Genomic DNA, 26,531 nt, shown 5'->3' with positions numbered 1-26,531 from the left:
TGCAGAGTTTAGCTGCACAAATAGCTACACCCAACAGTGGTGCCAGCGACACGAAAAGGTGAGTTTAGGTTCCCAAGATCGTCACCTCTGGAGGCAGCAAGCAGAAATGTTTGCGCCTGCTGCTATTGTGCCCGAACAGCAGAACAATTGAATTACTGCTGGTTGTCTTTGCATAAGGAATACTGGAAGTGACAAAGCTAGTTCATTAGTTTACACTGATTAATTGATGTGCAGCATTTGTACATCTGCGTGAATGAGGCTGAATCTGTGGACAAGTACTACATTGCAGAAGCTTTTTCTCACGCTTCATCTGCAACCTTGTTCATGTTTACACTAATTCCTGCACACGTCTCTAGTACACGGAGTGGTATTTTGTCGCAACAGTGATGCAAATGAGAGACAAAATTTAAAAAGACTATTCTGCACCTCTGAGCGTCTGTTGTGCTGGGAATGACGCACCAAATGGCATGTAGACGCTAGGTTTATGAGGGCACATCTGTAACTGTCCTGAATCTGTGCTCTGAGCATTGTGGGTATTGGCACACATCTCCTCCTCTTTTTCCTAAACACTGAATGGATTAATGAAAATGGTTTTGGCAACAATTGCTTATCCTGTCATCCAATTCCACAGAAATCTCAGGAGTACACTTTTTTTTTTTTTTTTTTTTTTTAAGGAGATGTCATGCAAACAAATGCAGGGCTTGTAGAACAAAGTTAACATAACCATTGGACAGCAGCCCAAATTTTGGAGCTGCACTCTTATTTGCTCAGCCTGATAATCACAGCTTAGCACTTGGACTTTTGCAACCGACAGAACTAAAGGGGGCGATTCAATTGTTGGTCTCTACAGCCGCCACTAGGTGGCATTCAACGGAGCAAATCAATTGTTGCTCCGTTGGGGCGCACCTGCAGCCCGGGAGACACATTTAAGCTCGCAGCCTCCTGTGGTTTGAGCTGAAATGTGCAGTGTTTTGATAGTTGAATTGAATAGGCCTGCAATACATTTGGATACATTTGCATACGTGGAGGCCACACACACTACTGAGCCTCATTTTGACTTGTTTTAAGGACATTACATCAAAGTTGGATCAGCCTGTAGTGTGTTTTTCCACTTTAATTTTGAGGGTGACTCCAAATCCTGACCTCCATGGGTTAATAAATTTGATTTCCATTGATAATTTTTGTGTGATTTTGTTGTCCGCACATTCAACTATGTAAAGAACAAAGTATTTAATAAGAATATTTCATTCATTCAGCTCTAGGATGTGTTATTTTAGTGTTCCCTTTATTTTTTTGAGCAATGTGTGTGTGTGTGTGTGTGTGTGTGTGTGTGTGTGTGTGTATATATATATATATATATATATATATATATATGTATGTGTGTGTGTGTATATGTATATATATATATGTGTGTGTGTGTGTATATATGTGTGTGTGTATATATATATATATATATATGTGTTGTTTTTTTTATGTATAGAGAGAGAGATAAATGTGTGTATGTATATATGTACAGATATGTGTAGATATAGAATATAGGTCATTATCTCCGTATGGGACCCAGAAATGTGGGATTTTGGATAAGGAATACTCAACCTGCAATTGCAAATCAGCAGAGTCTCCTCGTACTTCCTAGCTGCGTTGCGTTGACTAAGATACATTTATGGTGAAAAAGACACCCGATGATAGCAATGTTGCATTGGGCCTTGCAGGTCACGCCAGGCATCTTGCGATGTATGAGGACACATCTGTAGGTTAATATTCAAAGTGAGTATTCTGTTTATTACCAGTTATTTATACAGCTCTCACACATTCTGTGGGGGGTCTGTATGTTATACCGCCGCTCTGGATGCCGAATGTCAGTATACAGACTTTGGCATCCCAGGTGGTGGAAAGTCGGCAGGGGGGACGAGTACAGCAAAGCCCCTTGCGGCCTCGCTGTGCTCGCTGGGATCCTTGCATTAGTATTGTGACAGCCGGGATCCCAATGAGTGGTATGCTGACCGCATACCATTCTGTAGCACTTTGCAGAGACTATTTTGCCCATTCACATCAGTGTCTGCCCCACTGGAGCTTGCAATCATACAGTGTGCACACATGGCAATTTTTAGTTGGGAGCCAGGTAACCTACCATTATACTTTTGGAGTGTGGAACAAAACCGGAGTACCCAGGGGAAACCCACACAAGCAGAGGGATAATATACAAACTCCACACAGTTATGGACATGGTGGAAATCAAACCCACAACCTCAGTGCTGTGGGGCAGTAATGCTATAGATGCAACTTTGTCATTTGACAAGCCATTGGTGAGTGGTGATGTGGAAATGATGGGGTGTACTTATGTGTTATTTTTCTCTGACGTCCTAGTGGATGCTGGGACTTCCGTAAGGACCATGGGGAATAGCGGCTCCGCAGGAGACTGGGCACAAAAAGTAAAAGCTTTAGACTAGCTGGTGTGCACTGGCTCCTCCCCCTATGACCCTCCTCCAAGCCTCAGTTAGATTTTTGTGCCCGAACGAGAAGGGTGCATGCTAGGTGGCTCTCCTGAGCTGCTTAGAAGTAAAAGTTTAAATAGGTTTTTTATTTTCAGTGAGTCCTGCTGGCAACAGGCTCACTGCATCGTGGGACTAAGGGGAGAAGAAGCGAACTCACCTGCGTGCAGAGTGGATTGGGCTTCTTGGCTACTGGACATTAGCTCCAGAGGGACGATCACAGGTTCAGCCTGGATGGGTCCCGGAGCCGCGCCGCCGGCCCCCTTACAGAGCCAGAAGAGCGAAGAGGTCCGGAGAAATCGGCGGCAGAAGACGTTCCTGTCTTCAGATAAGGTAGCGCACAGCACTGCAGCTGTGCGCCATTGCTCTCAGCACACTTTACACTCCGGTCACTGAGGGTGCAGGGCGCTGGGGGGGAGCGCCCTGAGACGCAATAAAACATGTTTAAACCTTATATGGCTAAAGAAATACATCACATATAGCTCCTGGGCTATATGGATGCATTTCACCCCTGCCAGTTTTCCTAAAAAAAGCGGGAGAAAAGGCCGCCGTGAAGGGGCGGAGCCTATCTCCTCAGCACACAAGCGCCATTTTCCCTCACAGTTCCGCTGGAAGGAAGGCTCCCAGACTCTCCCCTGCAGTCCTGCTACAGAATCAGGGTAAAACAAGAGAGGGGGGGCACTATTGGCAGCTAATATAAAACAGCAGCTATAAAGGGAGTAACACTTACATAAGGTTATCCCTGTATATATATAGCGCTCTGGTGTGTGCTGGCAAACTCTCCCTCTGTCTCCCCAAAGGGCTCGTGGGGTCCTGTCCTCTTTCAGAGCATTCCCTGTGTGTGTGCTGGGTGTCGGTACGATTGTGTCGACATGTATGAGGAGGAAAATGATGTGGAAGCAGAGCAATTGCCTGTGTTAGTGATGTCACCCCCTAGGGAGTCGACACCTGACTGGATGGTCGTATTTAAAGAATTACGTGACAGTGTCAGCACTTTGCAAAAAACTGTTGACGACATGAGACAGCCGGCAAATCAATTAGTGCCTGTTCAGGCGTCTCAGACACCGTCGGGGGCGCTAAAACGCCCGTTACCTCAGATGGTCGACACAGACCCAGACACGGATACTGAATCCAGTGTCGACGGTGAGGAGACAAACGTAATGTCCAGTAGGGCCACACGTTACATGATCACGGTAATGAAGGAGGCATTGAATATTTCTGACACTACAAGTACCACAAAAAAGGGTATTATGTGGGGTGTGAAAAAACTACCAGTAGTTTTTCCTGAATCGGATGAATTAAATGAGGTGTGTGATAAAGCGTGGTTTTCCCCCGATAAAAAACTGCTGATTTCTAATAAATTATTGGCACTATACCCTTTCCCGCCAGAGGTTAGGGCGCGTTGGGAAACACCCCCTAGGGTAGATAAGGCGCTCACACGCTTACCAAAACAAGTGGCGTTACCGTCTCCCGATACGGCCGCCCTTAAGGAACCAGCTGATAGAAGGCTGGAAAATATCCTAAAAGGTATATACACACATACTGGTGTTATACTGCGACCAGCAATCGCCTCAGCCTGGATGTGCAGTGCTGGAGTGGCTTGGTCGGATTCCCTGACTGAAAATATTGATACCCTGGATAGGGACAGTATATTATTAACTATAGAGCATTTAAAGGATGCATTACTATATATGCGAGATGCACAGAGGGATATTTGCACCCTGGCATCTAGAGTGAGTGCGATGTCCATTTCTGCCAGAAGAGCGTTATGGACGCGACAGTGGTCAGGTGATGCGGATTCCAAACGACATATGGAAGTATTGCCGTATAAAGGGGAGGAGTTATTTGGGGTCGGTCTATCGGACCTGGTGGCCACAGCAACGGCTGGAAAATCCACCTTTTTACCCCAGGTCACCTCTCAACAGAAAAAGACACCGTCTTTTCAAACTCAGTCCTTTCGTTCCCATAAGGGCAAGCGGGCAAAAGGCCACTCATTTCTGCCCCGGGGCAGAGGAAGGGGAAAAAGACTGCACCAGGCAGCCTCTTCCCAGGAGCAGAAGCCCTCCCCCGCTTCTGCCAAGTCTTCAGCATGACGCTGGGGCCTTACAAGCGGACTCAGGCACGGTGGGGGGCCGTCAAGAATTTCAGCGCGCAGTGGGCTCACTCGCAAGTGGACCCCTGGATCCTGCAGGTAGTATCACAGGGGTACAAATTGGAATTCGAGACGTCTCCCCCTCGCCGGTTCCTGAAGTCTGCTCTACCAACGTCTCCCTCCGACAGGGAGGCGGTAGTGGAAGCTATTCACAAGCTGTATTCCCAGCAGGTGATAATCAAGGTACCCCTCCTACAACAGGGAAAGGGGTATTATTCCACGCTGTTTGTGGTACCGAAGCCGGACGGCTCGGTGAGACCTATTTTAAATCTAAAATCCTTGAACACTTACATAAAAAGGTTCAAATTCAAGATGGAGTCACTCAGAGCAGTGATAGCGAACCTGGAGGAAGGGGACTATATGGTGTCTCTGGACATCAAAGATGCTTATCTCCATGTCCCAATCTACCCTTCTCACCAAGGGTACCTCAGGTTTGTGGTACAAAACTGTCATTATCAGTTTCAGACGCTGCCGTTTGGATTGTCCACGGCACCACGGGTCTTTACCAAGGTAATGGCCGAAATTATGATTCTAATTCGAAGAAAATGCGTCTTAATTATCCCTTACTTGGACGATCTCCTGATAAGGGCAAGGTCCAGGGAACAGTTAGAGGTCGGAGTAGCACTATCTCAGGTAGTGCTACGTCAGCACGGGTGGATCCTAAATATCCCAAAATCACAGCTGATTCCAACAACACGTCTCAGTATTGTATAGATAATATACTCCACTTAGGCGCTCTCTAGATGTAACATGAAGGTGGATCACACCTATATAATATATGTCCTTATTGGCGTCAGCCGTGAAGGTACATAGATAAAAGACAAAACAAAAAAGACACAATAGTGTAGAATGCTTTGTTAGATGGCAGTGAATTCTTGTTTTCAATACATCTCACTCACAAGGCTTCAAATGATTAAAGGCACATCTGTGCCTTTAATTGTGAGGACATATATTATATAGGTGTGATCCACCTTCATGTTACATCTAGAGAGCGCCTAAGTGGAGTATATTATCTATACAATACTGCGACAAATTTTGTGAAGTAGGTGAAACTTCATTTATACTTTCACTGGGCTGATCTCTGGATCTTATTGCGCACTCTATAATCATCTTTCACTCTTTTCTATTCCAACAACACGTCTACTGTTCCTGGGGATGATTCTGGACACAGTCCAGAAAAAGGTGTTTCTCCCGGAGGAGAAGGCCAGGGAGTTATCCGAGCTAGTCAGGAAACTCCTAAAACCAGGCCAAGTGTCAGTGCATCATTGCACGAGAGTCCTGGGAAAAATGGTGGCTTCTTACGAAGCGATTCCATTCGGAAGATTCAATGCAAGAACTTTTCAGTGGGATCTGCTGGACAAATGGTCCGGATCGCATCTTCAGATGCATCAGCGGATAACCCTATCTCCAAGGACAAGGGTGTCTCTCCTGTGGTGGTTACAGAGTGCTCATCTTCTAGAGGGCCGCAGATTCGGCATTCAGGATTGGATGCTGGTGACCACCGATGCCAGCCTGAGAGGCTGGGGAGCAGTCACACAGGGAAGAAATTTCCAGGGCTTGTGGTCAAGCATGGAAACGTCTCTTCACATAAATATCCTAGAGCTAAGGGCCATTTACAATGCCCTAAGTCAAGCAAGGCCTCTGCTTCAGGGTCAGTCGGTATTGATCCAATCGGACAACATCACGGCAGTCGCCCACGTCAACAGACAGGGCGGCACAAGAAGCAGGAGGGCAATGGCAGAAGCTGCAAGGATTCTTCGCTGGGCGGAAAATCATGTGGTGGTACTGTCAGCAGTGTTCATTCCGGGAGTGGACAACTGGGAAGCAGACTTCCTCAGCAGACACGACCTCCACCCGGGGGAGTGGGGACTTCACCCAGAAGTCTTTCAAGTGATTGTAAACCGTTGGGAAAAACCAAAGGTGGACATGATGGCGTCCCGTCTCAACAAAAAACTGGACAGATATTGCGCCAGGTCAAGGGACCCTCAGGCAATAGCGGTGGACGCTCTGGTAACACCGTGGGTGTACCAGTCGGTGTATGTGTTCCCTCCTCTGCCTCTCATTCCAAAAGTACTGAGAATCATAAGAAGGAGAGGAGTGAAGACTATACTCGTGGCTCCGGATTGGCCAAGAAGAACTTGGTACCCGGAACTGCAAGAGATGCTCACGGAGGACCCGTGGCCTCTACCTCTAAGAAAGGACCTGCTCCAGCAGGGACCTTGTCTGTTCCAAGACTTACCGCGGCTGCGTTTGACGGCATGGCGGTTGAACGCCGGATCCTGATGGAAAAAGGCATTCCAGATGAAGTCATCCCTACCCTGATCAAAGCCAGGAAGGATGTAACTGCGAAACATTATCACCGCATTTGGCGAAAATATGTTTCCTGGTGTGAGGCTAAGAAGGCCCCCACAGAGGAATTTCAACTGGGTCGTTTCCTGCATTTCCTGCAAGCAGGACTGTCTATGGGCCTAAAATTAGGATCCATTAAGGTTCAAATTTCGGCCCTGTCGATCTTCTTCCAGAAAGAACTGGCTTCATTGCCTGAAGTTCAGACGTTTGTCAAGGGGGTACTGCATATACAACCTCCTTTTGTGCCACCAGTGGCACCTTGGGATCTCAATGTAGTTTTAGGGTTCCTAAAATCACATTGGTTTGAACCACTCACCACTGTGGAATTAAAATATCTCACATGGAAGGTGGTCATGCTGTTAGCTCTGGCCGTCAGCCAGGCGTGTCTCAGAAATGGCGGCTTTGTCATATAAAAGCCCTTACCTAATTTTTCTTTCAGACAGGGCAGAATTGAGGACTCGTCCTCAATTTCTCCCTAAGGTGGTTTCAGCGTTTCACATGAACCAACCTATTGTGGTGCCTGCGGCTACTAGAGACTTGGAGGACTCCAAGTTGTTGGACGTAGTCAGGGCCCTGAAAATATGTTTCCAGGACGGCTGGAGTCAGAAAATCTGACTCGCTGTTTATCCTGTATGCACCCAACAAGCTGGGTGCTCCTGCTTCTAAGCAGACGATTGCTCGTTGGATTTGTAGTACAATTCAGCTTGCACATTCTGTGGCAGGACTGCCACAGCCAAAATCTGTTAAAGCCCATTCCACAAGAAAAGTGGGCTCATCTTGGGCGGCTGCCCGAGGGGTCTCGGCTTTACAACTTTGCCGAGCAGCTACTTGGTCAGGGGCAAACACGTTTGCAAAATTTTACAAATTCGATACCCTGGCTGAGGAGGACCTGGATTTCTCTCATTCGGTGCTGCAGAGTCATCCGCACTCTCCCGCCCGTTTGGGAGCTTTGGTATAATCCCCATGGTCCTTACGGAAGTCCCAGCATCCACTAGGACGTCAGAGAAAATAAGAATTTACTTACCGATAATTCTATTTCTCATAGTCCGTAGTGGATGCTGGGCGCCCATCCCAAGTGCGGATTGTCTGCAATACTTGTATATAGTTATTGTTACAAAAAAATTGGGTTGTTTATTGTTGTGAGCCATCTTTTCAGAGGCTCCTACGTTTATCATACTGTTAACTGGGTTCAGATCACAGGTTGTACAGTGTGATTGGTGTGGCTGGTATGAGTCTTACCCGGGATTCAAGATCCTTCCTTATTGTGTACGCTCGTCCGGGCACAGTATCCTAACTGAGGCTTGGAGGAGGGTCATAGGGGGAGGAGCCAGTGCACACCAGCTAGTCTAAAGCTTTTACTTTTTGTGCCCAGTCTCCTGCGGAGCCGCTATTCCCCATGGTCCTTACGGAAGTCCCAGCATCCACTACGGACTATGAGAAATAGAATTATCGGTAAGTAAATTCTTATTTTTGTAACCTTATTTTTTTTCTATTTTCGGTCGGTTATCTTTACGTAGTGTCCATATTACTGAGATAACAATATGTACATTTTAGAAGTAAACTGCACCGCTTTGCCATCATTAATAGAGCCGTAGATAGGTACAGGAATGATTTTTGTTCCCTTAAAAATATTGTGTCTTAGGTTTTGATGTATAAGGTGTAAACAACTTTATTTCAAAGATGATTGCACCTCTCCCCTCCTTTTGAATTTGTAAACATGTCCAATAGTGAGCTGCCTGCAGTGACCATTTTTATCACACCACTATTTACCAGCTCTTCAAAATGACAGAACAGCATAACTGTAATGTCAGTGGCGGCGGCTGTGCGTGGCCGAATGGAGCAACAATTGAATTGCTCAATCTAGTGGCCACAGCACACAAAACACTTAAATTCCTCCATAGAGGTGAGGAGCAGCGTTAGCCTTTTATTCTCTAGGATTTATTTGGGTAACTTCTTAAATTTCTACCTGCTTATTTTACAGGATGCCAGGAAAGCATGTGCAGATGCCACTCTGGCCCAGGTAAATATTTCTAATTCTGGAGAACTGTGAGTGATAAAGCTATAATTTTCCAGCTGTATGTATCAACATAGTTTTGTAGACCACCGACTAAACTTGTATATTCTAAAGCCCTCCAATGAATCATGTCTGTCTTATCACTCTAGATCACGGCCAATATTGATCCAGTAGGACGAATTCAGATGCGCACTAGACGTACGCTGAGAGGACACCTTGCTAAAATCTATGCTATGCACTGGGGTACAGATTCCAGGTAGGTTTCATGTAATATGTAGCGTATAGGAGCGGATTCAATTGGTAAACTAAACATCTAACCAGTCGTTTTGTTGACTGTTCACAAAACATGTTGGATATATATTCTCACTAAGAATCTGTCACTTCACTGAGCCTTTAGGAAGGTTTTATTTTGTCCACTCAAAATGAGACTGTGGGGTAGAGTCCGTTATTTGTTCGGCGCCTGACAGCCATTTAGTTTTTGCTGCCAACAGTTGTGAGCATTTCTGCTCACACCCTTCTATGGTGGCAAGAAAAATTCCCAAAGTCTGTAGTATGGGTAACGTAGACCATGTCTATCTGAACCAATGGAGGTACAGAAAAACACTGGTAGCCAGCACACCAGTTATATGCAATTACACATTTAATGTCACCCATAGATGCAATGCCTTGGCATGACTGCACAGAGTAAAAAAATTGCTGTCAAGAACACTGGTATTTGTATATTCACCCAATCCATCAGATAACTAAATCGTTCTGTGGTATGTGCATCACATCAACAATTTGACACAGGTCTGCGTGGGTACCGAAATGTTCTTGTGATGTAATACACCCCTGTATGAATAAATCCTTTGCTTCTGTGTTCAAGTGTGATGAGTGCACCCTCCTTCTACTGTTTAAGTATTGGAGCATTACTGCCCATATATGGGTTGCTACACCTGTAATGTAATATGGTAGGTTCATCTTCACATTACATGTTGCGGTAACATAGATCTGTTTGTAATTATGATGCTGCATTGGGGTGTGGGATGATAGGGTGGCCAATCCTGGGATCGATGGGATCCCTGGATTTAGGCCACAAAACGGTCGGGATTCAATCCAGGGATTGGAAGCTCCAATCCCGGGGATTCAGGGATCAGGCGGGCATCTGTTGGGTTTTTTTTTTTCTTTTTTTAAGACTGGCAGCATTGAGCATCCTCAGGATGCTCAGACGCTTTCTGGCTCCCCCGCACATCACGTTGCGCCGCTGAGGCAGATGGATGTGTACCACCCTCACGCCCTCGTCGTATGCCGATCTATGTGTGCGGGGTGGGGCGAGGGTGCAGACACACAGGGAAAAGCCAATCCTGGGAATCCCGGGGTTGACCATTTTTGAATACCGATACCCGAGATTGAAAAGAATGGCCCAGGATTGGCCTCCCTAGCTGATAGACAGTGTCTAGTTAGACAGTCAATGGATAGACACCATATGTTAGACAGACATTAGGTCAAAAGGTCGACGTGAAAATGGTCGACACAAAAGCAGACTTTTTTTTTTTTTTTGTGGTTTGTTGGATAGTTTTGTCATCTGGGACCCCCAGTTGTAGAAAGGCATACCCTCGCTTGCCACGCTTCAAGCTCGGTGGCTCGCTGCGCTTGCCACAAGGTTTATAACCAACTCAATGCCGACATGAATAGAGGAGGTATGAAATAGCCAAAAGCATGTCAAATTAAAAACAAACCCTGGGTCTACCATTTTTCATGTCTACCTTTTGACCCTGTCGACCTAATGTCTGTCTAACATATGGTGACTATTGACTGTCTGACTAGACACTGTCAATCTATCCTCCGTATACCGCTGCATTGTATATGGTTGCTCTCCATTACATTCTTTCACCTTTACTGGCCATGTTATGACTTTAAAAAAGCTAACATAGACTTAAATATGGAGTGTAGTTAGGAAATGGTATTTAGTAAAAATGCTGATGCCATTCTGAAAAACTGACCTGTATCTTTAAACGCTGTTTGAACAAGGTTTTGTAATTGTGAACGTAGTAAGAAGCATAGGTTGTTCTTTGGTTAAGTAAAATGTATACAATCAGATTGCTTTTCCCCCAATTTAATGTAATCTGTATGTATATTCGTATCCTATGCAAGTCACTTAAAGGACATCTTCATATTGGGTATCTGAGATTGGGACTGTTGCAGCATTTTCCAATATTCAAAAGATCTTGTTTCTGGTAACTGCTAGCTGCATTTCCTGGCTAATGCATCTTTGTCTCTTCCCTACAGGCTGCTAGTTAGTGCCTCCCAGGATGGCAAGCTTATAATCTGGGACAGCTACACCACAAACAAGGTGCGTGACTTGAAGTGATCTGGTGGCATTTATAAAATCATTCTTCCTTCACACAGAAGTCTGTTCTAATACAGTTATTCTTCTGTGCTAGAAGTTTCTCTGCTAATGTTAGTGACCGTCTTCCACCTCTGACCCATGCAGAAATATTTAGGCTGCAGCAGTGTTTCGGGGTGTGTGTACCCTAATTTGCTTTACTAAGTTAAGATCATGTTCCCCCTTTTTTTTTTTTTTTATTACCTTTTTTAATCTTGAAATTGTTCAATTGCACTGAAGATTGAATGCATGAAGTATAAAAATCACACGAGTGTCCCTCAATACCTGTTCTCTACAAATGCCTGTACATTAAACAAATTGGAACAGGAAATGGTTTGCTAAAAATAATTTACATTTACTGAAGTAGCCTTCTCCTGGGCAGCAGTAACTGTTCATATAGTGAGAGTGAGCAGCCTGTATGCTTTAGGGAGCATGCTGAATGTGAGGCACCTTGCTTAACAGTCGGCTTTCATCTCACATAAGAGGTCACAAGAATTCAGTGCCCATGGAAAAGACATACATACATACCTGTGTTTTATTAAGGCAGTTAGTGCTACGTTTTTCACAATGCCATAACAGGTGCATTTTAAAGCTCACGTATAAATTTAATGGATCATATTCTTTGCATCTTTATTTCACTGGGCCAAATTTGCACCTTGTTCCTTCGGAGGTCTCTGAACCTTTTTGCTGAAGTAATTTTTTACAAATGATGCTTCCTGGAAGCTGCCACAACTAGGTTTCATGGTTCAGAACTACCTCTAGGGCCTAAGTCAAGAATTGCTCCATCTAAACCAAGAATTCCCAAGCACGGTCCTAAAGGCACACGAACAGTCCAGGTTTTAATGATATCCATGGTTGAGCACAGGTGACTTAATTAGTACCTCAGGTATTTTGTTTTAACCATCTGCACTGAAGCTTGGATATCACTAAAACCTGTACTTGTTACTGTGCCTTGAGGACTGATGATGGGATTGTCTGATCTAAACAGTACACTCTGTCTTACAGATATGTAAACATCCAAATAGCTGTAAAAGAAAAACAAAGATGTACAACGTGTGGCTATTAAATGAGTGAGTGCGAGTTAAAAGGGAGTGACGGGGGAGGGGACACTGATCTTGGACTATCTCAAAACCATTTTGCAAGTTTCACCCCTCTCACACAGATGATTTGTTGTCGCAGAGTGTTCAAACAAGTTGTTATTCCCCTGGGCCGTAAAAATGCTTAGTTCAAAAGTAGAGGAATGTGTTGCATAGGACATCAGAGTTTGATAACAAGATGAAAAATCCATCACTGCGCAATGCAGGATAGAAGTACTTTGTAATGCCAGGCAGAACAAAGCAGGTCACAGTAGCTAGCAATGTGGAACGAGCAGCCGGTATACACCAATCTAGTCACAGAGCAAACAGGAGTGCACAGAATTAAAATGGCTGCTACTTTATATACCCCCCATATATCCCAGCCCTCTGTTAATTTAAAAGGGATCTGACCGATAAGTCTGGTGTGCATGCAATCACTCGATTTCAGATCACAAGCGGCATGTGATTTATCGCATGCACATCGAATGCAAGAAAACCTCACTACAGATGCGATTTATCGCAGCCTTGCCTACCGGGTAAATCGAAGCTCGATATTGCATCGCGGTCAATCGCCCTAGTGTATGGGCGCCATCAGTTATGCTGCCGTGCTTCTTATACACTGTGGATGGATTGCCTCATGCCAGCACTATGTTTATACACTTGCTGTTCAATGTATTAACACCGGAATTACAGGAGTGGATGAGATGCGGGAGATGATGGAGGTTGTTTGCACTCTGCGGGAGGCTGTAAAGTCTCCTGCATATCCCTGCTCTCATTCTGTAATGTTCCCTACTGGAGACCCATATCATTGGGCCAATACTGCGTATATTGCGGTGTCTCGAGTATGGAGGCAGTCTGGTTAAAATAAAAATGAGGTGGTTTTTTTTTTTTTTCCCCCTTTGGCATTTTACTGAATCTAGTAGTAATTAAATATTCTCTGTGGGCAAAAGTGTTTATAGGTATAAATATTAGTCCACTTCATATCTATGTTGTTGAATTGATAGCATAGAGAATTAAAGACTAAGGGGTATATTTACTAAAGTGCCAGTTTTTTGAGAGTGGAAATGTTGCCCATAGCAAGCAATCAGATGCGAATTATTTATCTAGCGCCTTCTAGAAGATAATAGCTAGAATCTGGTTGCTATCGGCAACATCTCCCTATGTATTAAAATGATCATTTAATAGTGAAAGATTCCAATTCCCTCCATGGCTGCAGCGGGATCCGGTCTGAAGATCGACAGTGTCTAGGTCGACCACTATAGGTCGACAGTCACTAGGTCGACATGGATGGAAGGTCGACAGGGTTTCTAGGTCGACATGTGCTAGGTCGACAGGTCTAAAGGTCGACATGATTTTTTCACATTTTTTTTTTTTTACTTTTTTCATACTTAACGATCCACGTGCGTGGACTACGATTGGAACGGTAAAGTGTGCCGAAAGAAGCGGTAGCGGAGCGAAGGCACCATGCCCGAAGCATGGCGAGCGAAGCGAGCCATGCGAGGGGACGCGGTGCACTAATTTGGGATCCCGGTCACTCTACGAAGAAAACGACACCAAAAAAAAATATCCTCATGTCGACCTTTAGACCTGTCGACCTAGCACATGTCGACCTAGAAACCCTGTCGACCTTCCATCCATGTCGACCTAGTGACTGTCGACCTATAGTGGTCGACCTAAACATTGTCGACCTAGACACTGTCGATTTGATGAACCACACCCGGCTGCAGCATCATCCAAGCCCACAAATAAAACTTAAATGTAATTCCACACTAAAAATATATTAAATACAAATAAATACAACTAAAATAATTCTTTCTAATTAGACAATAATCTGTTTTGGCTTTGCTCTCTCCAGTAACATTGCAGTCGGTAAATAGATTCTATTTGATCCTTCCCCTTTAAATGTGCATACGATATAGTCATGCAGTTTATATTGAAGGACATAGTGTTGAGATAACTACTGATGTCATGTGGAGCCTTCTGGCAGAATTGGGAGCAGCCTGCCTTCCATCAGCTCTCGCTGCAGCAGGTCTCGTGATTTATGAAGGATACAGGAAACAAATAGTGTGGTAAAGTAAACCTGTGGCTGTGTAAACTCTGGCGCACACAGTAATGTGCTCGCTCTGTCGTCTGAAAACCAAAACATCAAGTTATACAATTTGGATAAAATGGATGTGTAAAGCAATTGTCCCTTCTGCAATAAAGTCCTTTTACGAGTAATTCCTCTTTCCTTATAGACCTGGATTAATGGTTCGGTACTGGTGTTAATTGCCGTCACTTGTGTGTTCACACTCTTTATTTAGGAAGCTGCTGCTGCTGCAGACAATGGCTCCTGTTGTAATCTGAAGCCTCTGCTACTGCAGCTGTAATGTAGTATTTCTAGATGAGCTGCTTTTTATTCCCTTCCTTGCTTCAGTGATTTGGGTTACTTGGTGAGAGTTCCTGACCTCCATTTGTGGTTTTGTAGCTGCTTCCTGCCTCAGTCCACACATTTTAGCTCTTGAGCTGCATAGGTTGTATTTCATGCTGATCATTCTGCAGTGCATTACTGCAGCATATATGTCATTAGCAATTTTCATTGGCAAGCTTCTGCTAAAAGTATAAAACTGATACTGTATAATGGGTTTTGTACCCTAACTCTTAAGCTCAATTTCTCTGACGTCCTAGTGGATGCTGGGAACTCCGTAAGGACCATGGGGAATAGCGGCTCCGCAGGAGACTGGGCACAAAAGAAAAGCTTTAGGACTACCTGGTGTGCACTGGCTCCTCCCCCTATGACCCTCCTCCAAGCCTCAGTTAGATTTTTGTGCCCGACCGAGCTGGGTGCAATCTAGGGGGCTCTCCTGAGCTTCTTAGGAAAAGTTAGTTTTAGGTTTTTTATTTTCAGTGAGACCTGCTGGCAACAGGCTCACTGCATCGAGGGACTAAGGGGAGAAGAAGCGAACCTGCCTGCTTGCAGCCAGCTTGGGCTTCTTAGGCTACTGGACACCATTAGCTCCAGAGGGACCGAACACAGGCCCAGCCTCGGAGTCCGGTCCCAGAGCCGCGCCGCCGGCCCCCTTACAGAGCCAGAAGCAAGAAGAAGTCCGGAAAATCGGCGGCAGAAGACATCAGTCTTCACCAAGGTAGCGCACAGCACTGCAGCTGTGCGCCATTGCTCCTCATGCACACCACACGCTCCGGTCACTGATGGGTGCAGGGCGCTGGGGGGCGCCCTGAGCAGCAATATGAACACCTTGGCTGGCTAAAATACATCACATATAACCCCCAGGGCTATATGGATGTATATTAACCCCTGCCAGATTCCTGAAAAAAGCGGGAGAAAAGTCCCCCGAGAAGGGGGCGGAGCCTATCTCCTCAGCACACTGGCGCCATTTTCCCTCACAGCTCCGCTGGAAGGACGTCTCCCTGACTCTCCCCTGCAGTCCTGCACTACAGAAAAGGGTAAAACAAGAGGGGGGGGCACTAATTAGGCGCAGTATAATATAAACAGCAGCTATAAGGGGAAAAACACTCTGTATAGTGTTATCCCAACATATATATAGCGCTCTGGTGTGTGCTGGCATACTCTCCCTCTGTCTCCCCAAAGGGCTAGTGGGGTCCTGTCCTCTATCAGAGCATTCCCTGTGTGTGTGCTGTGTGTCGGTACAACTGTGTCGACATGTATGAGGAGGAAAATGATGTGGAGGCGGAGCAATTGCCTATAATGGAGATGTCACCCCCTAGAGAGTCGACACCTGAGTGGATGCGCTTATGGAAGGAATTACGTGAAAGTGTCAGCTCTTTACAAAAGACGGTTGATGACATGAGACAGCCGGCTACACAGCTTGTGCCTGTCCAGGCGTCTCAAAGACCATCAGGGGCTCTAAAACGCCCGCTACCTCAGATGGCAGATACAGACGCCGACACGGATACTGACTCCAGTGTCGACGATGAAGAGACGAATGTGACTTCCAGTAGGGCCACACGTTACATGATTGAGGCAATGAAAAATGTTTTACACATTTCTGATAGTACAAGTACCACTAAAAAGGGTATTATGTTTGGTGAGAAAAAAAAAACTACCTGTAGTTTTTCCTGCATCTGAGGAATTAAATGAAGTGTGTGATGAAGCGTGGGTTTCTCCCGATAAAAAACTGATAATTCCTAAAAGGTTATTGGCATCATACCCCTTCCCGCCAGAGGATAGGGCACGTTGGGAAACACCCCCTAGGGTGGATAAAGCGCTCACACGCTTGTCTAAACAGGTGGCACTACCGTCTCCTGATACGGCCGCCCTTAAGGAACCTGCTGACAGAAAGCAGGAGAATATCCTAAAATGTATATACACTCACACGGGTGTTATACTGCGACCAGCAATCGCCTCAGCCTGGATGTGCAGTGCTGGGGTGGCTTGGTCGGATTCCCTGACTGAAAATATTGATACCCTGGATAGGGACAGTATATTACTGACTATAGAGCATTTAAAAGATGCATTTTTATATATGCGTGATGCACAGAGGGATATTTGCCGACTGGCATCAAGAGTAAGTGCGCTGTCCATATCTGCCAGAAGAGGGTTATGGACGCGGCAGTGGTCAGGTGATGCTGATTCCAAAAGGCATATGGAAGTATTGCCTTATAAAGGGGAGGAGTTATTTGGGGTAGGTCTATCGGACCTAGTGTCCACGGCAACTGCTGGGAAATCCACATTTTTACCCCAGGTAGCCTCTCAACATAAGAAGACGCCGTATTATCAGGCGCAGTCCTTTCGGCCCCATAAGGGCAAGCGGGCAAAAGGCTCCTCATTTCTGCCCCGTGGCAGAGGGAGAGGAAAAAGGCTGCAGCAAACAGCCAGTTCCCAGGAACAGAAGCCCTCTCCCGCTTCTGCCAAGTCCTCAGCATGACGCTGGGGCTCTACAAGCGGACTCAGGCACGGTGGGGGCCCGTCTCAAGAATTTCAGCGCGCAGTGGGCTCACTCACTAGGGACCCCTGGATCCTTCAGGTGGTATCTCAGGGGTACAAATTGGAATTCGAGACGTCTCCCCCCCCCGCCGTTTCCTAAAGTCTCCCTCCGACAGGGAGGCGGTATTGGAAGCCATTCACAAGCTGTATTCTCAGCAGGTGATAATCAAGGTACCCCTCCTGCAACAGGGAAAGGGGTATTATTCCACGCTGTTTGTGGTACCGAAGCCGGATGGCTCGGTGAGACCTATTTTAAATCTAAAATCTTTGAACACTTGCATACAGAGGTTCAAATTCAAGATGGAGTCACTCAGAGCGGTGATCGCGAACCTGGAAGAAGGGGATTATATGGTGTCTCTGGACATCAAGGATGCTTACCTCCATGTCCCAATTTACCCTTCTCACCAAGGGTACCTCAGGTTTGTGGTACAGAACTGCCACTATCAGTTTCAGACGCTGCCGTTTGGATTGTCCACGGCGCCCCGGGTCTTTACCAAAGTAATGGCCGAAATGATGATACTCCTTCGAAGGAAAGGAGTTTTAATTATCCCTTACTTGGACGATGATCTGATAAGGGCAAGATCCGAGGAACAGTTGGTAGTCGGAGTAGCACTATCTCAAGTAGTGCTGTGGCAGCACGGTTGGATTCTCAATATCCCAAAATTGCAGCTGATCCCGACGACACGTCTTCTATTCCTAGGGATGATCCTGGACACAGTCCAGAAAAAGGTGTTTCTCCCGGAAGAGAAAGCCAGAGAGTTATCCGAGCTAGTCAGAAACCTCCTAAAACCAGGCCAAGTATCAGTGCATCAATGCACAAGGGTCCTGGGAAAAATGGTGGCTTCCTACGAAGCAATCCCATTCGTCAGATTCCACGCAAGAACATTCCAGTGGGACCTGCTGGACAAATGGTCCGGATCGCATCTTCAGATGCATCGGCGGATAACCCTGTCCCCAAGGACATGGGTGTCTCTCCTGTGGTGGTTGCAGAGTGCTCATCTTCTAGAGGGCCGCAGATTCGGCATTCAGGACTGGGTCCTGGTGACCACAGATGCCAGCCTGCGAGGCTGGGGAGCAGTCACACAGGGAAGAAACTTCCAGGGCTTGTGGTCAAGCCTGGAGACATCACTTCACATAAATATCCTGGAGTTAAGAGCCATTTACAATGCTCTGAGCCAAGCAAGACCTCTGCTTCATGGTCAGCCGGTGCTGATCCAGTCGGACAACATCACGGCAGTCGCCCACGTAAACAGACAGGGCGGCACAAGAAGCAGGAGGGCAATGGCAGAAGCTGCAAGGATTCTTCGCTGGGCGGAAAATCATGTGATAGCACTGTCAGCAGTGTTCATTCCGGGAGTGGACAACTGGGAAGCAGACTTCCTCAGCAGGCACGACCTCCACCCGGGAGAGTGGGGACTTCACCCAGAAGTCTTCCACATGATTGTAAACCGTTGGGAAAAACCAAAGGTGGACATGATGGCGTCCCGCCTCAACAAAAAACTGGACAGGTATTGCGCCAGGTCAAGGGACCCTCAAGCAATAGCGGTGGACGCTCTGGTAACACCGTGGGTGTACCAGTCAGTGTATGTGTTCCCTCCTCTGCCTCTCATACCCAAGGTGCTGAGGATTATACGGCGGGGAGGAGTAAGAACTATTCTCGTGGCTCCGGATTGGCCAAGAAGGACTTGGTACCCGGAACTTCAAGAAATGCTCACAGAGGACCCGTGGCCTCTACCTCTGAGAAGGGACCTGCTCCAGCAGGGACCCTGTCTGTTCCAAGACTTACCGCGGCTGCGTTTGACGGCATGGCGGTTGAACGTCGGATCCTAAAGGAAAAAGGCATTCCAGACGAAGTCATCCCTACTTTGATAAAAGCCAGAAAGGATGTAACCGCAAAGCATTATCACCGCATCTGGCGGAAATATGTTGCGTGGTGCGAGGCCAAAAAGGCCCCGACGGAGGAATTTCAACTGGGTCGATTCCTGCATTTCCTGCAAGCAGGAGTGTCTGGGCCTAAAATTAGGATCCATTAAGGTCCAGATTTCGGCCCTGTCGATTTTCTTTCAGAGAGAACTGGCTTCAGTGCCTGAAGTCCAGACGTTTGTTAAGGGAGTGCTACATATACAGCCTCCTTTTGTGCCTCCAGTGGCACCCTGGGATCTGAATGTTGTTTTGGGTTTCCTAAAATCACATTGGTTTGAACCACTCAACACTGTGGACTTAAAATATCTCACATGGAAAGTGGTCATGCTGTTGGCCCTGGCTTCAGCCAGGCATGTGTCAGAATTGGCGGCTTTATCCTGTAAAAGCCCTTACCTGATTTTTCATACGGACAGGGCAGAATTGAGGACTCGTCCTCATTTTCTCCCTAAGGTGGTTTCAGCATTTCATCTGAACCAACCTATTGTGGTACCTGTGGCTACTAAGGACTTGGAGGACTCCAAGTTGCTGGACGTTGTCAGGGCCCTGAAAATATTTGTTTCCAGGACGGCTGGAGTCAGAAAATCTGACTCTCTCTTTTTATCCTGTACGCACCCAACAAGCTGGGTGCTCCTGCTTCTAAGCAGACTATTGCTCGCTGGATTTGTAGTACAATTCAGCTTGCGCATTCTGTGGCAGCCCTGCCACAGCCAAAATCTGTAAAAGCCCACTCCACAAGGAAGGTGGGCTCATCTTGGGCGGCTGCCCGAGGGGTCTCTGCTTTACAACTTTGCCGAGCTGCTACTTGGTCAGGGTCAAATACTTTTGTGAAATTTTACAAATTTGACACTCTGGCTGAGGAGGACCTGGAGTTTTCTCACTCGGTGCTGCAGAGTCATCCGCACTCTCCCGCCCGTTTGGGAGCTTTGGTATAATCCCCATGGTCCTTACGGAGTTCCCAGCATCCACTAGGACGTCAGAGAAAATAAGAATTTACTAACCGATAATTCTATTTCTCGTAGTCCGTAGTGGATGCTGGGCTCCCATCCCAAGTGCGGATTGTCTGCAATACTTGTACATAGTTATTGTTAACTAATCGGGTTATTGTTGTTGTGAGCCATCTATCCAGAGGCTCCTCTGTTATCATGCTGTTAACTGGGTTCATATCACAAGTTGTACGGTGTGATTGGTGTGGCTGGTATGAGTCTTACCCGGGATTCATGAATCCTTCCTTATTGTGTACGCTCGTCCGGGCACAGTATCCTAACTGAGGCTTGGAGGAGGGTCATAGGGGGAGGAGCCAGTGCACACCAGGTAGTCCTAAAGCTTTACTTTTGTGCCCAGTCTCCTGCGGAGCCGCTATTCCCCATGGTCCTTACGGAGTTCCCAGCATCCACTACGGACTACGAGAAATAGAATTATCGGTAAGTAAATTCTTATTTTTCTATATTGTAATATTTCATTGTTATGCCCCATACCGAAATTCGGGCGGAGAGCGCAGTAATGCTTGTAAATGTTCTGCAGGCACTGATTCACTGCGCTGGCCTGCAGCAGCAGTTACTGGCATTGCTAGCCCCTTTTCCTCCAAGGCTTAATTGGGCAGAATACACACGCACCAAAAAATTGGAAGTTGGTACAAAAAAAAAGCTGATCTGCCCTGTAAAGAAAGTCTGCCTACATCCAATGTAATGGCTGTGGGGCCAAGTACTAGGAACACGTTCAGTTTCCCGGCGGGCGGGATGCTGGCTGTTAAGATCCTGACAGCGGCATCTTGCCCGTCATATTGCCGGTATCAGGGTGAGCACTACAAGTCCTCTCGCGAGCTTGTCACAAGTTCTATTCTCTCTCTATATGGGTGTCGTGGAAACTCATGAGTGAGAATAGTCCCCGTGTGCTAGGATTCCGGTGTCTGTATCCTGACTGCTGGGATCCCGACAACTGGCAAATAGACTGCAGGCCAAATTCTGTTCTATGGGGTGTATTGCTAGAAAATGCTGCAACTTAAACATTTAACTTGTATTGAGCTGATGATAGAACTGGTCTCCTAGTTGGTATGCCAGGAATCAAAACATATGGTTTCAGGGATGTGACTAATTTTGCACGGCCCAGATATATTTACTTTTACATACTACTTTCCACAATGTGTAATGTTGCAGAATTGTAGGACTCGATTGTGTCCTGAAGCTATAACATGTTGGGCTTCATTTTAGGCGTTTGCCCTGTTCCTCATACTTAGTCTTGTAGTATGCTCTTCTATGTGACTGCAGCGCTCAAAGTGCCATTCAAGTTAGTCTTTCTAAATGCATATTAAGTGGGGAGGGGGTTGCAAAATAAATCAGACATTATGGATAAAACTGTATAGAAATAGGTGTATATAATCTGTGATGGACTTGTACAAGATGTTTGCTGTTGTAGAGCAAGTTTGCTGACAATGCTGAAGCAAAAAGTGTCCAAATGATTTGTGGTTTAACTTTTTGCCTTGGAAGATACAGGTTTAAATATGTCCCTTGCTCACAAGACTATTTCTTATTCAATCTGTTTAGGTTCATGCAATTCCTTTGCGTTCTTCTTGGGTGATGACGTGTGCGTATGCCCCATCTGGAAACTACGTGGCTTGTGGTGGTCTTGATAACATTTGTTCAATTTACAACCTAAAAACTCGTGAAGGAAATGTGCGGGTGAGCCGTGAATTGGCTGGTCACACAGGTGAGCCTTTAGCAGCTGCGCATGGCTTGTTACGTCCAGTAAAGCTTTATTGCAAGCCCTGACTATATGGATTTTGATCCTACTTTTCTGTATGCTGTTTTCACTTATGTCCTAGAGGATGCTGGGGTCCACATTGGTACCATGGGGGTATAGACAGGTCCACCAGGAGCCATTGGCACTTTAAGAGTTTGAGAGTGTGGGCTGGCTCCTCCCTCTATGCCCCTCCTACCAGACTCCGTTTAGAAAATGTGCCTGGAGGAGCCAGTCACAGCTAGGGGAGCTCTCGAGCTTTTTCTAGAAAGTTATTTTAGAGTTTTTTTTATTTTACTGAGAGACTGCTGGCAACAGCCTCCCTGCAGCGTGGGACTAACAGGGGGAGTAGTGTCCGCCCTGCGGGGTCTGAGCCACTTACTCCACTGACAGGACACTATGCTCCTGAGGGGATGGATCGCTCACCCCAGCAGCATGCCGCCACCCCCTTCCAGAGCTGAAGATTGTGGAAAGTAAGACACCGACCCCCCTTGCAAGCGGGGGGCCGGTGTGAAGATGGCGCCAGCAGAGCGCTCCGGGATGGCTCAGCGGTACATAGTGTGGCGCCGTGGGCCAGCGCTCACACCCTACACTGGTCACAAAGCCTGTCGGGGGCCCAGGATCTCAGCCAGCATCAATCCTCCGGCCAGTATAATCAGATGAAGAGCGGGAAAACAGCTCAATTTTGGGGGTGGAGCTTCTCCTCAGAGCCGGCCCAGCAGCGTTCAGTGCCATTTTCCTGCCTGCACAGCGCTGATCATGAGAAATAAGGTCCATCCACAGCAACTCCAGCTATCTCTCACTGTACCAGGGGGTTGTAGAAGGGGGTGGGGGAGGTTGCAATATGACTGTGTATCCTATTAAGGTACACAGTCAGCGCTGACAAGGGGTCTCGCTTTGCTTAAAAGCGCTGTGTGTGGGTTGGCTCCAATCTGTCTCTCTTGCCATTCTTGGGGTGAAACTCTGTCTGCCCTCCCCTGTGTGTGTGTGTGTGTGTGGGGGGGGGGGGGGGGGGGGGTTTGTGGTCTCCTTTAGCTATGTCCAGGGACACTGTGTCATATGCTGCGGAGAATATCCTCCCAAGATGATCCCATTCCATGTAATCAGGATAGCACTGGTTTAGCACAGATTCCAGAACTCTATGGCAGCATGGGCCGATTCTGGTACCTCAGGACGCTCCGCTATATACCCCCACAAATGTGCGCTTGTTCATGTCATGCAAGATGACACGGATACCGATTCTGATACCACAGACGGTACTGGGGATGTGTAGCGGGGGTCTGCCTCTCTTGCAAACGGGGTGCAATTGATGATAGAGGCTGTCAGGGATGTATTGAATATTAATGATGCAACACCTGAGCAGGTTGGGGAGGCTTTTTTCACTGAAAATAAGAGCCTCGCTATCTTTTCCTGCGTCAAAGGTATTAAATGCTATATTTGAGAGAACATGGGAAAACCCTGAGAAAAAATTCCAGATCCCTAAAAGGATGCAGGTGGCGTTTCCTTTCCCTGAGGAGGATAGGAGAAAATGGGAAAGCCCGCCAATTGACGCATCTGTGTCCAGACTCTCCAAAAAGGTGGTTTTACCTGTTCCGGGATCTATCGCCTTAAAGAAGCTGGCTAATCGAAAAATTGATAATACACTTAAGTCAATGTACACCATTTGGGGGCCATATTACGTCCCACTATTGCTAGTGCATGGATTGCAAAAGCTATAGTAAAATGGTCATGCACCTTACTTGAGGATTTGGATACGATGGATAAGGGTGATGTTTAATTGTTTTTGCGTAACATTCACGATTCAGCAGGTTTTATGGTACAGTCCATGAAAGACCTAGGTTCCATGGCTGCGGGGATCTCTTCCATGTCTGTTTCAGCTTGTCTGGGACTGTGGCTGCGCCAGTGGTCGGCCGACGCGGAATCCAGGAAAAGTGTGGAGTCCCTACCCTACACAGGTCAGGCTCTCTTTGGGGAAGCTTTAGATGCGTGGTTATCCACAGCTACAGCGGATAAGTCTCCGTTCCTTCCCTCACCTGCTTCGAAGAAATCCTTCTCTTCATTAGCATCGCAGTCCTTTCGGTCTAACAAGCCTAGAAAGGCCAAACCGTCCAATACTTTCTTTAGGGGAGGTCAAGCTAAATCCAAGAAACCTGCTGTGGCAGGTTCCCAGGAAACTAAGCCTGCTTCCAGTACGCCGAAGTCCTCGGCATGACGATGAACCGCGCGGCCTGGAGGTGGGGCCAGTGGGAGCGAGGCTCAGACAGTTCAGTCACGTCTGGGTATCGTCTGGCCTGGATCCCTGGGTGACAGATATTGTGTCCCAGGGATACAGGTTGGAATTTCAAGATCTTCCTCCTCACCGATTTTTCGAATCAGGCTTGCCAGTTCTGCTGGCGGACAGGACTGTCCTACAAGCAGTAGTCCAGAAGTTGGTGGAGGCACAGGTCATTGTGCCAGTACCTCATTTGCAAGCCACGGGTTACTATTCGAACCTTTTTGTGTACCGGACCTAAAGTCACTGAACCCTTTTCTGAAGGAGTTCAAGTTCAAAATGGAGTCTCTCAGGGCGGTGATATCAGGTCTGGAAGAGGGTGAATTCCTAGTATCCCTGGATATCAAGGATGCGTACCTCCACATTCCGATTTGGCTACCGCATCAGGCTTATCTCCGTTTTGCGTTCCTGGACTGTCATTTCCAGTTCCAGGCCCTGCCATTCGGCCTCTATAGCACCAATGGTGTTCACCAAGGTGATGGCGGAGATGATGGTTGTACTCCGAAGACGGGGTGAACATCATTCCGTATCTGGACGATCTACTGATCATCCAAGGAGGAGCTGTAAGTCCACGGTTGGATTCTGAACCTTTCAAAATCTCATTTGGAACTAACCCGGAAGTTGTCTTTTCTGGGGATGGTCCTCGACATGGAAGTGCAGCGGGTGTTTCTTCCGCAGGAAAAGGGCGTTGGTGATACAAACAATGGTCCGGGATGTCCTGAAGCCAGCCCGGGTGTCTGTTCATCAATGCATTCGCCTTTTGGGGAAGATGGTGGCCTCTTACGAGGCTCTCCAGTGCGTGAGGTTCCATGCTCGGGCTTTCCAACAGGATCTCCTGGACAAGTGGTCAGGATCTCATCTACACATGCACCAGAGAATTAGTCTGTCGCCAAAGGCCAGGATTTCACTCCTCTGGTGGCTCCAATTGCCTCACCTTCTGGAGGGCCGCAGGTTTGGGATTCAGGACTGTGTCCTTCTAACCACAGATGCAAGCCTCTGGGGCTGGGGTGCAGTCACTCAAGGGGAAACCTTCCAAGGAAGGTGGTCAAGTCTGGAAGCCGGCCTGCCGATCAACATCCTGGAACTAAGAGCCATCTACAACGGTCTTCTTCAGGCGGCCCATCTTCTAAGAAATCGGGCTATTCAAGTACAGTCGGACAATGTAACGACCGTGGCTTACATAAACTGACAGGGCAGAACGGAAAGCAGAGCTGCGATGTCAGAGGTGACAATCGTCCTCTGGGCAGAAAAACACGCGTTGGCGCTCTCTGCAATCTTCATTCCGGGAGTGGACAACTGGGAAGCAGACTTCCTCAGCAGACACTATCTCCATCCGGGGGAGTGGGGTCTCCATCCGGAGATGTTCAAGGAAATAAGACCTTTTGGGGATTTACCCCAAATAGACATGATGGCCTCTCGTCTCAACAAGAAGCTTCAACGCTATTGTTCCAGGTCGAGAGACCCACAAGTAGTAGCAGTGGATGCCCTGGTGTCGCCGTGGGTGTTCCAGTGTGTGTACGTGTTTCCACCACTCCTACTCATTCCAAGAGTTCTAAAGCTCGTAAGGAGAACAAGAGTTCAAGCGATCCTCATTGCTCCAGACTGGCCAATGCGGGCTTGGTACGCGGACCTTCTGAATCTCTTGCAGGAAGAGCCGGGGCCTCTTCCTCTTCGGGAGGACCTGCTGCAGCAGGGGCCGTTCGCCTATCAAGACTTACCGCGGCTACGTTTGACGACATGGAGGTTGAACGCCTGATACTAGATTGGAAGGGCATTCCAAAGAAGCTCATACCTACCCTGATACAAGCTAGTAAAGGGGTAACGTCTAAACATTACCATCGTATTTGGAAGAAATATGTCTCTTGGTGTGAGTCCAAGAAGTTTCCTGCGGTGGAGTTTCAACTTGGACGTTTTCTCCATTTCGGAGAGCAGGTGTGGATATGGGCCTGAGGTTGGGATCTGTGAAGGTCCAGCTTTCGGCCCTGTCCATTTTCTTCCAGAAACAATTGTCTGCACTCCCTGAGGTTCAGACCTTTTTGAAGGGAGTTCTGCACATCCAACCTCCCTTTGTACTGCCTTGGGACCTTAACGAGATGTTGCAGTTTCTCCAGTCGGACTGGTTTGAGCCTCTACAGGAGGTTGAGGTCAAATTTCTTACATGGAAGGCTGTCACGTTGTTGGCCTTAGCTTCTGCTAAACGTGTGTCAGAA

The 26,531-nt window shown here is 47.0% G+C and overlaps 1 protein-coding gene across 2 annotated transcripts in view; it reads left to right on the top strand.

Moving 5' to 3' along the window:
• GNB1 (G protein subunit beta 1) overlaps nt 1–26,531 on the top strand; it is a 133,452-nt gene that overhangs the window by 94,112 nt on the left and 12,809 nt on the right. For both annotated transcript variants that reach the window (XM_063943049.1, XM_063943050.1), the window contains exons 3-6: nt 8,975–9,013; nt 9,157–9,263; nt 11,276–11,339; nt 21,857–22,019. In XM_063943049.1, coding sequence (XP_063799119.1) covers nt 8,975–9,013; nt 9,157–9,263; nt 11,276–11,339; nt 21,857–22,019 — 373 coding nt within the window. The remainder of the gene's footprint in view (nt 1–8,974; nt 9,014–9,156; nt 9,264–11,275; nt 11,340–21,856; nt 22,020–26,531) is intronic.

Source organism: Pseudophryne corroboree, chromosome 10 (assembly GCF_028390025.1).
Source record: "Pseudophryne corroboree isolate aPseCor3 chromosome 10, aPseCor3.hap2, whole genome shotgun sequence".
In the NCBI taxonomy this organism is placed as follows: Eukaryota; Metazoa; Chordata; class Amphibia; order Anura; family Myobatrachidae; genus Pseudophryne; species Pseudophryne corroboree.
The sequence above is the reverse complement of the archived record's forward strand: the minus strand, read 5'-3'. Positions and strand labels throughout refer to the sequence as shown.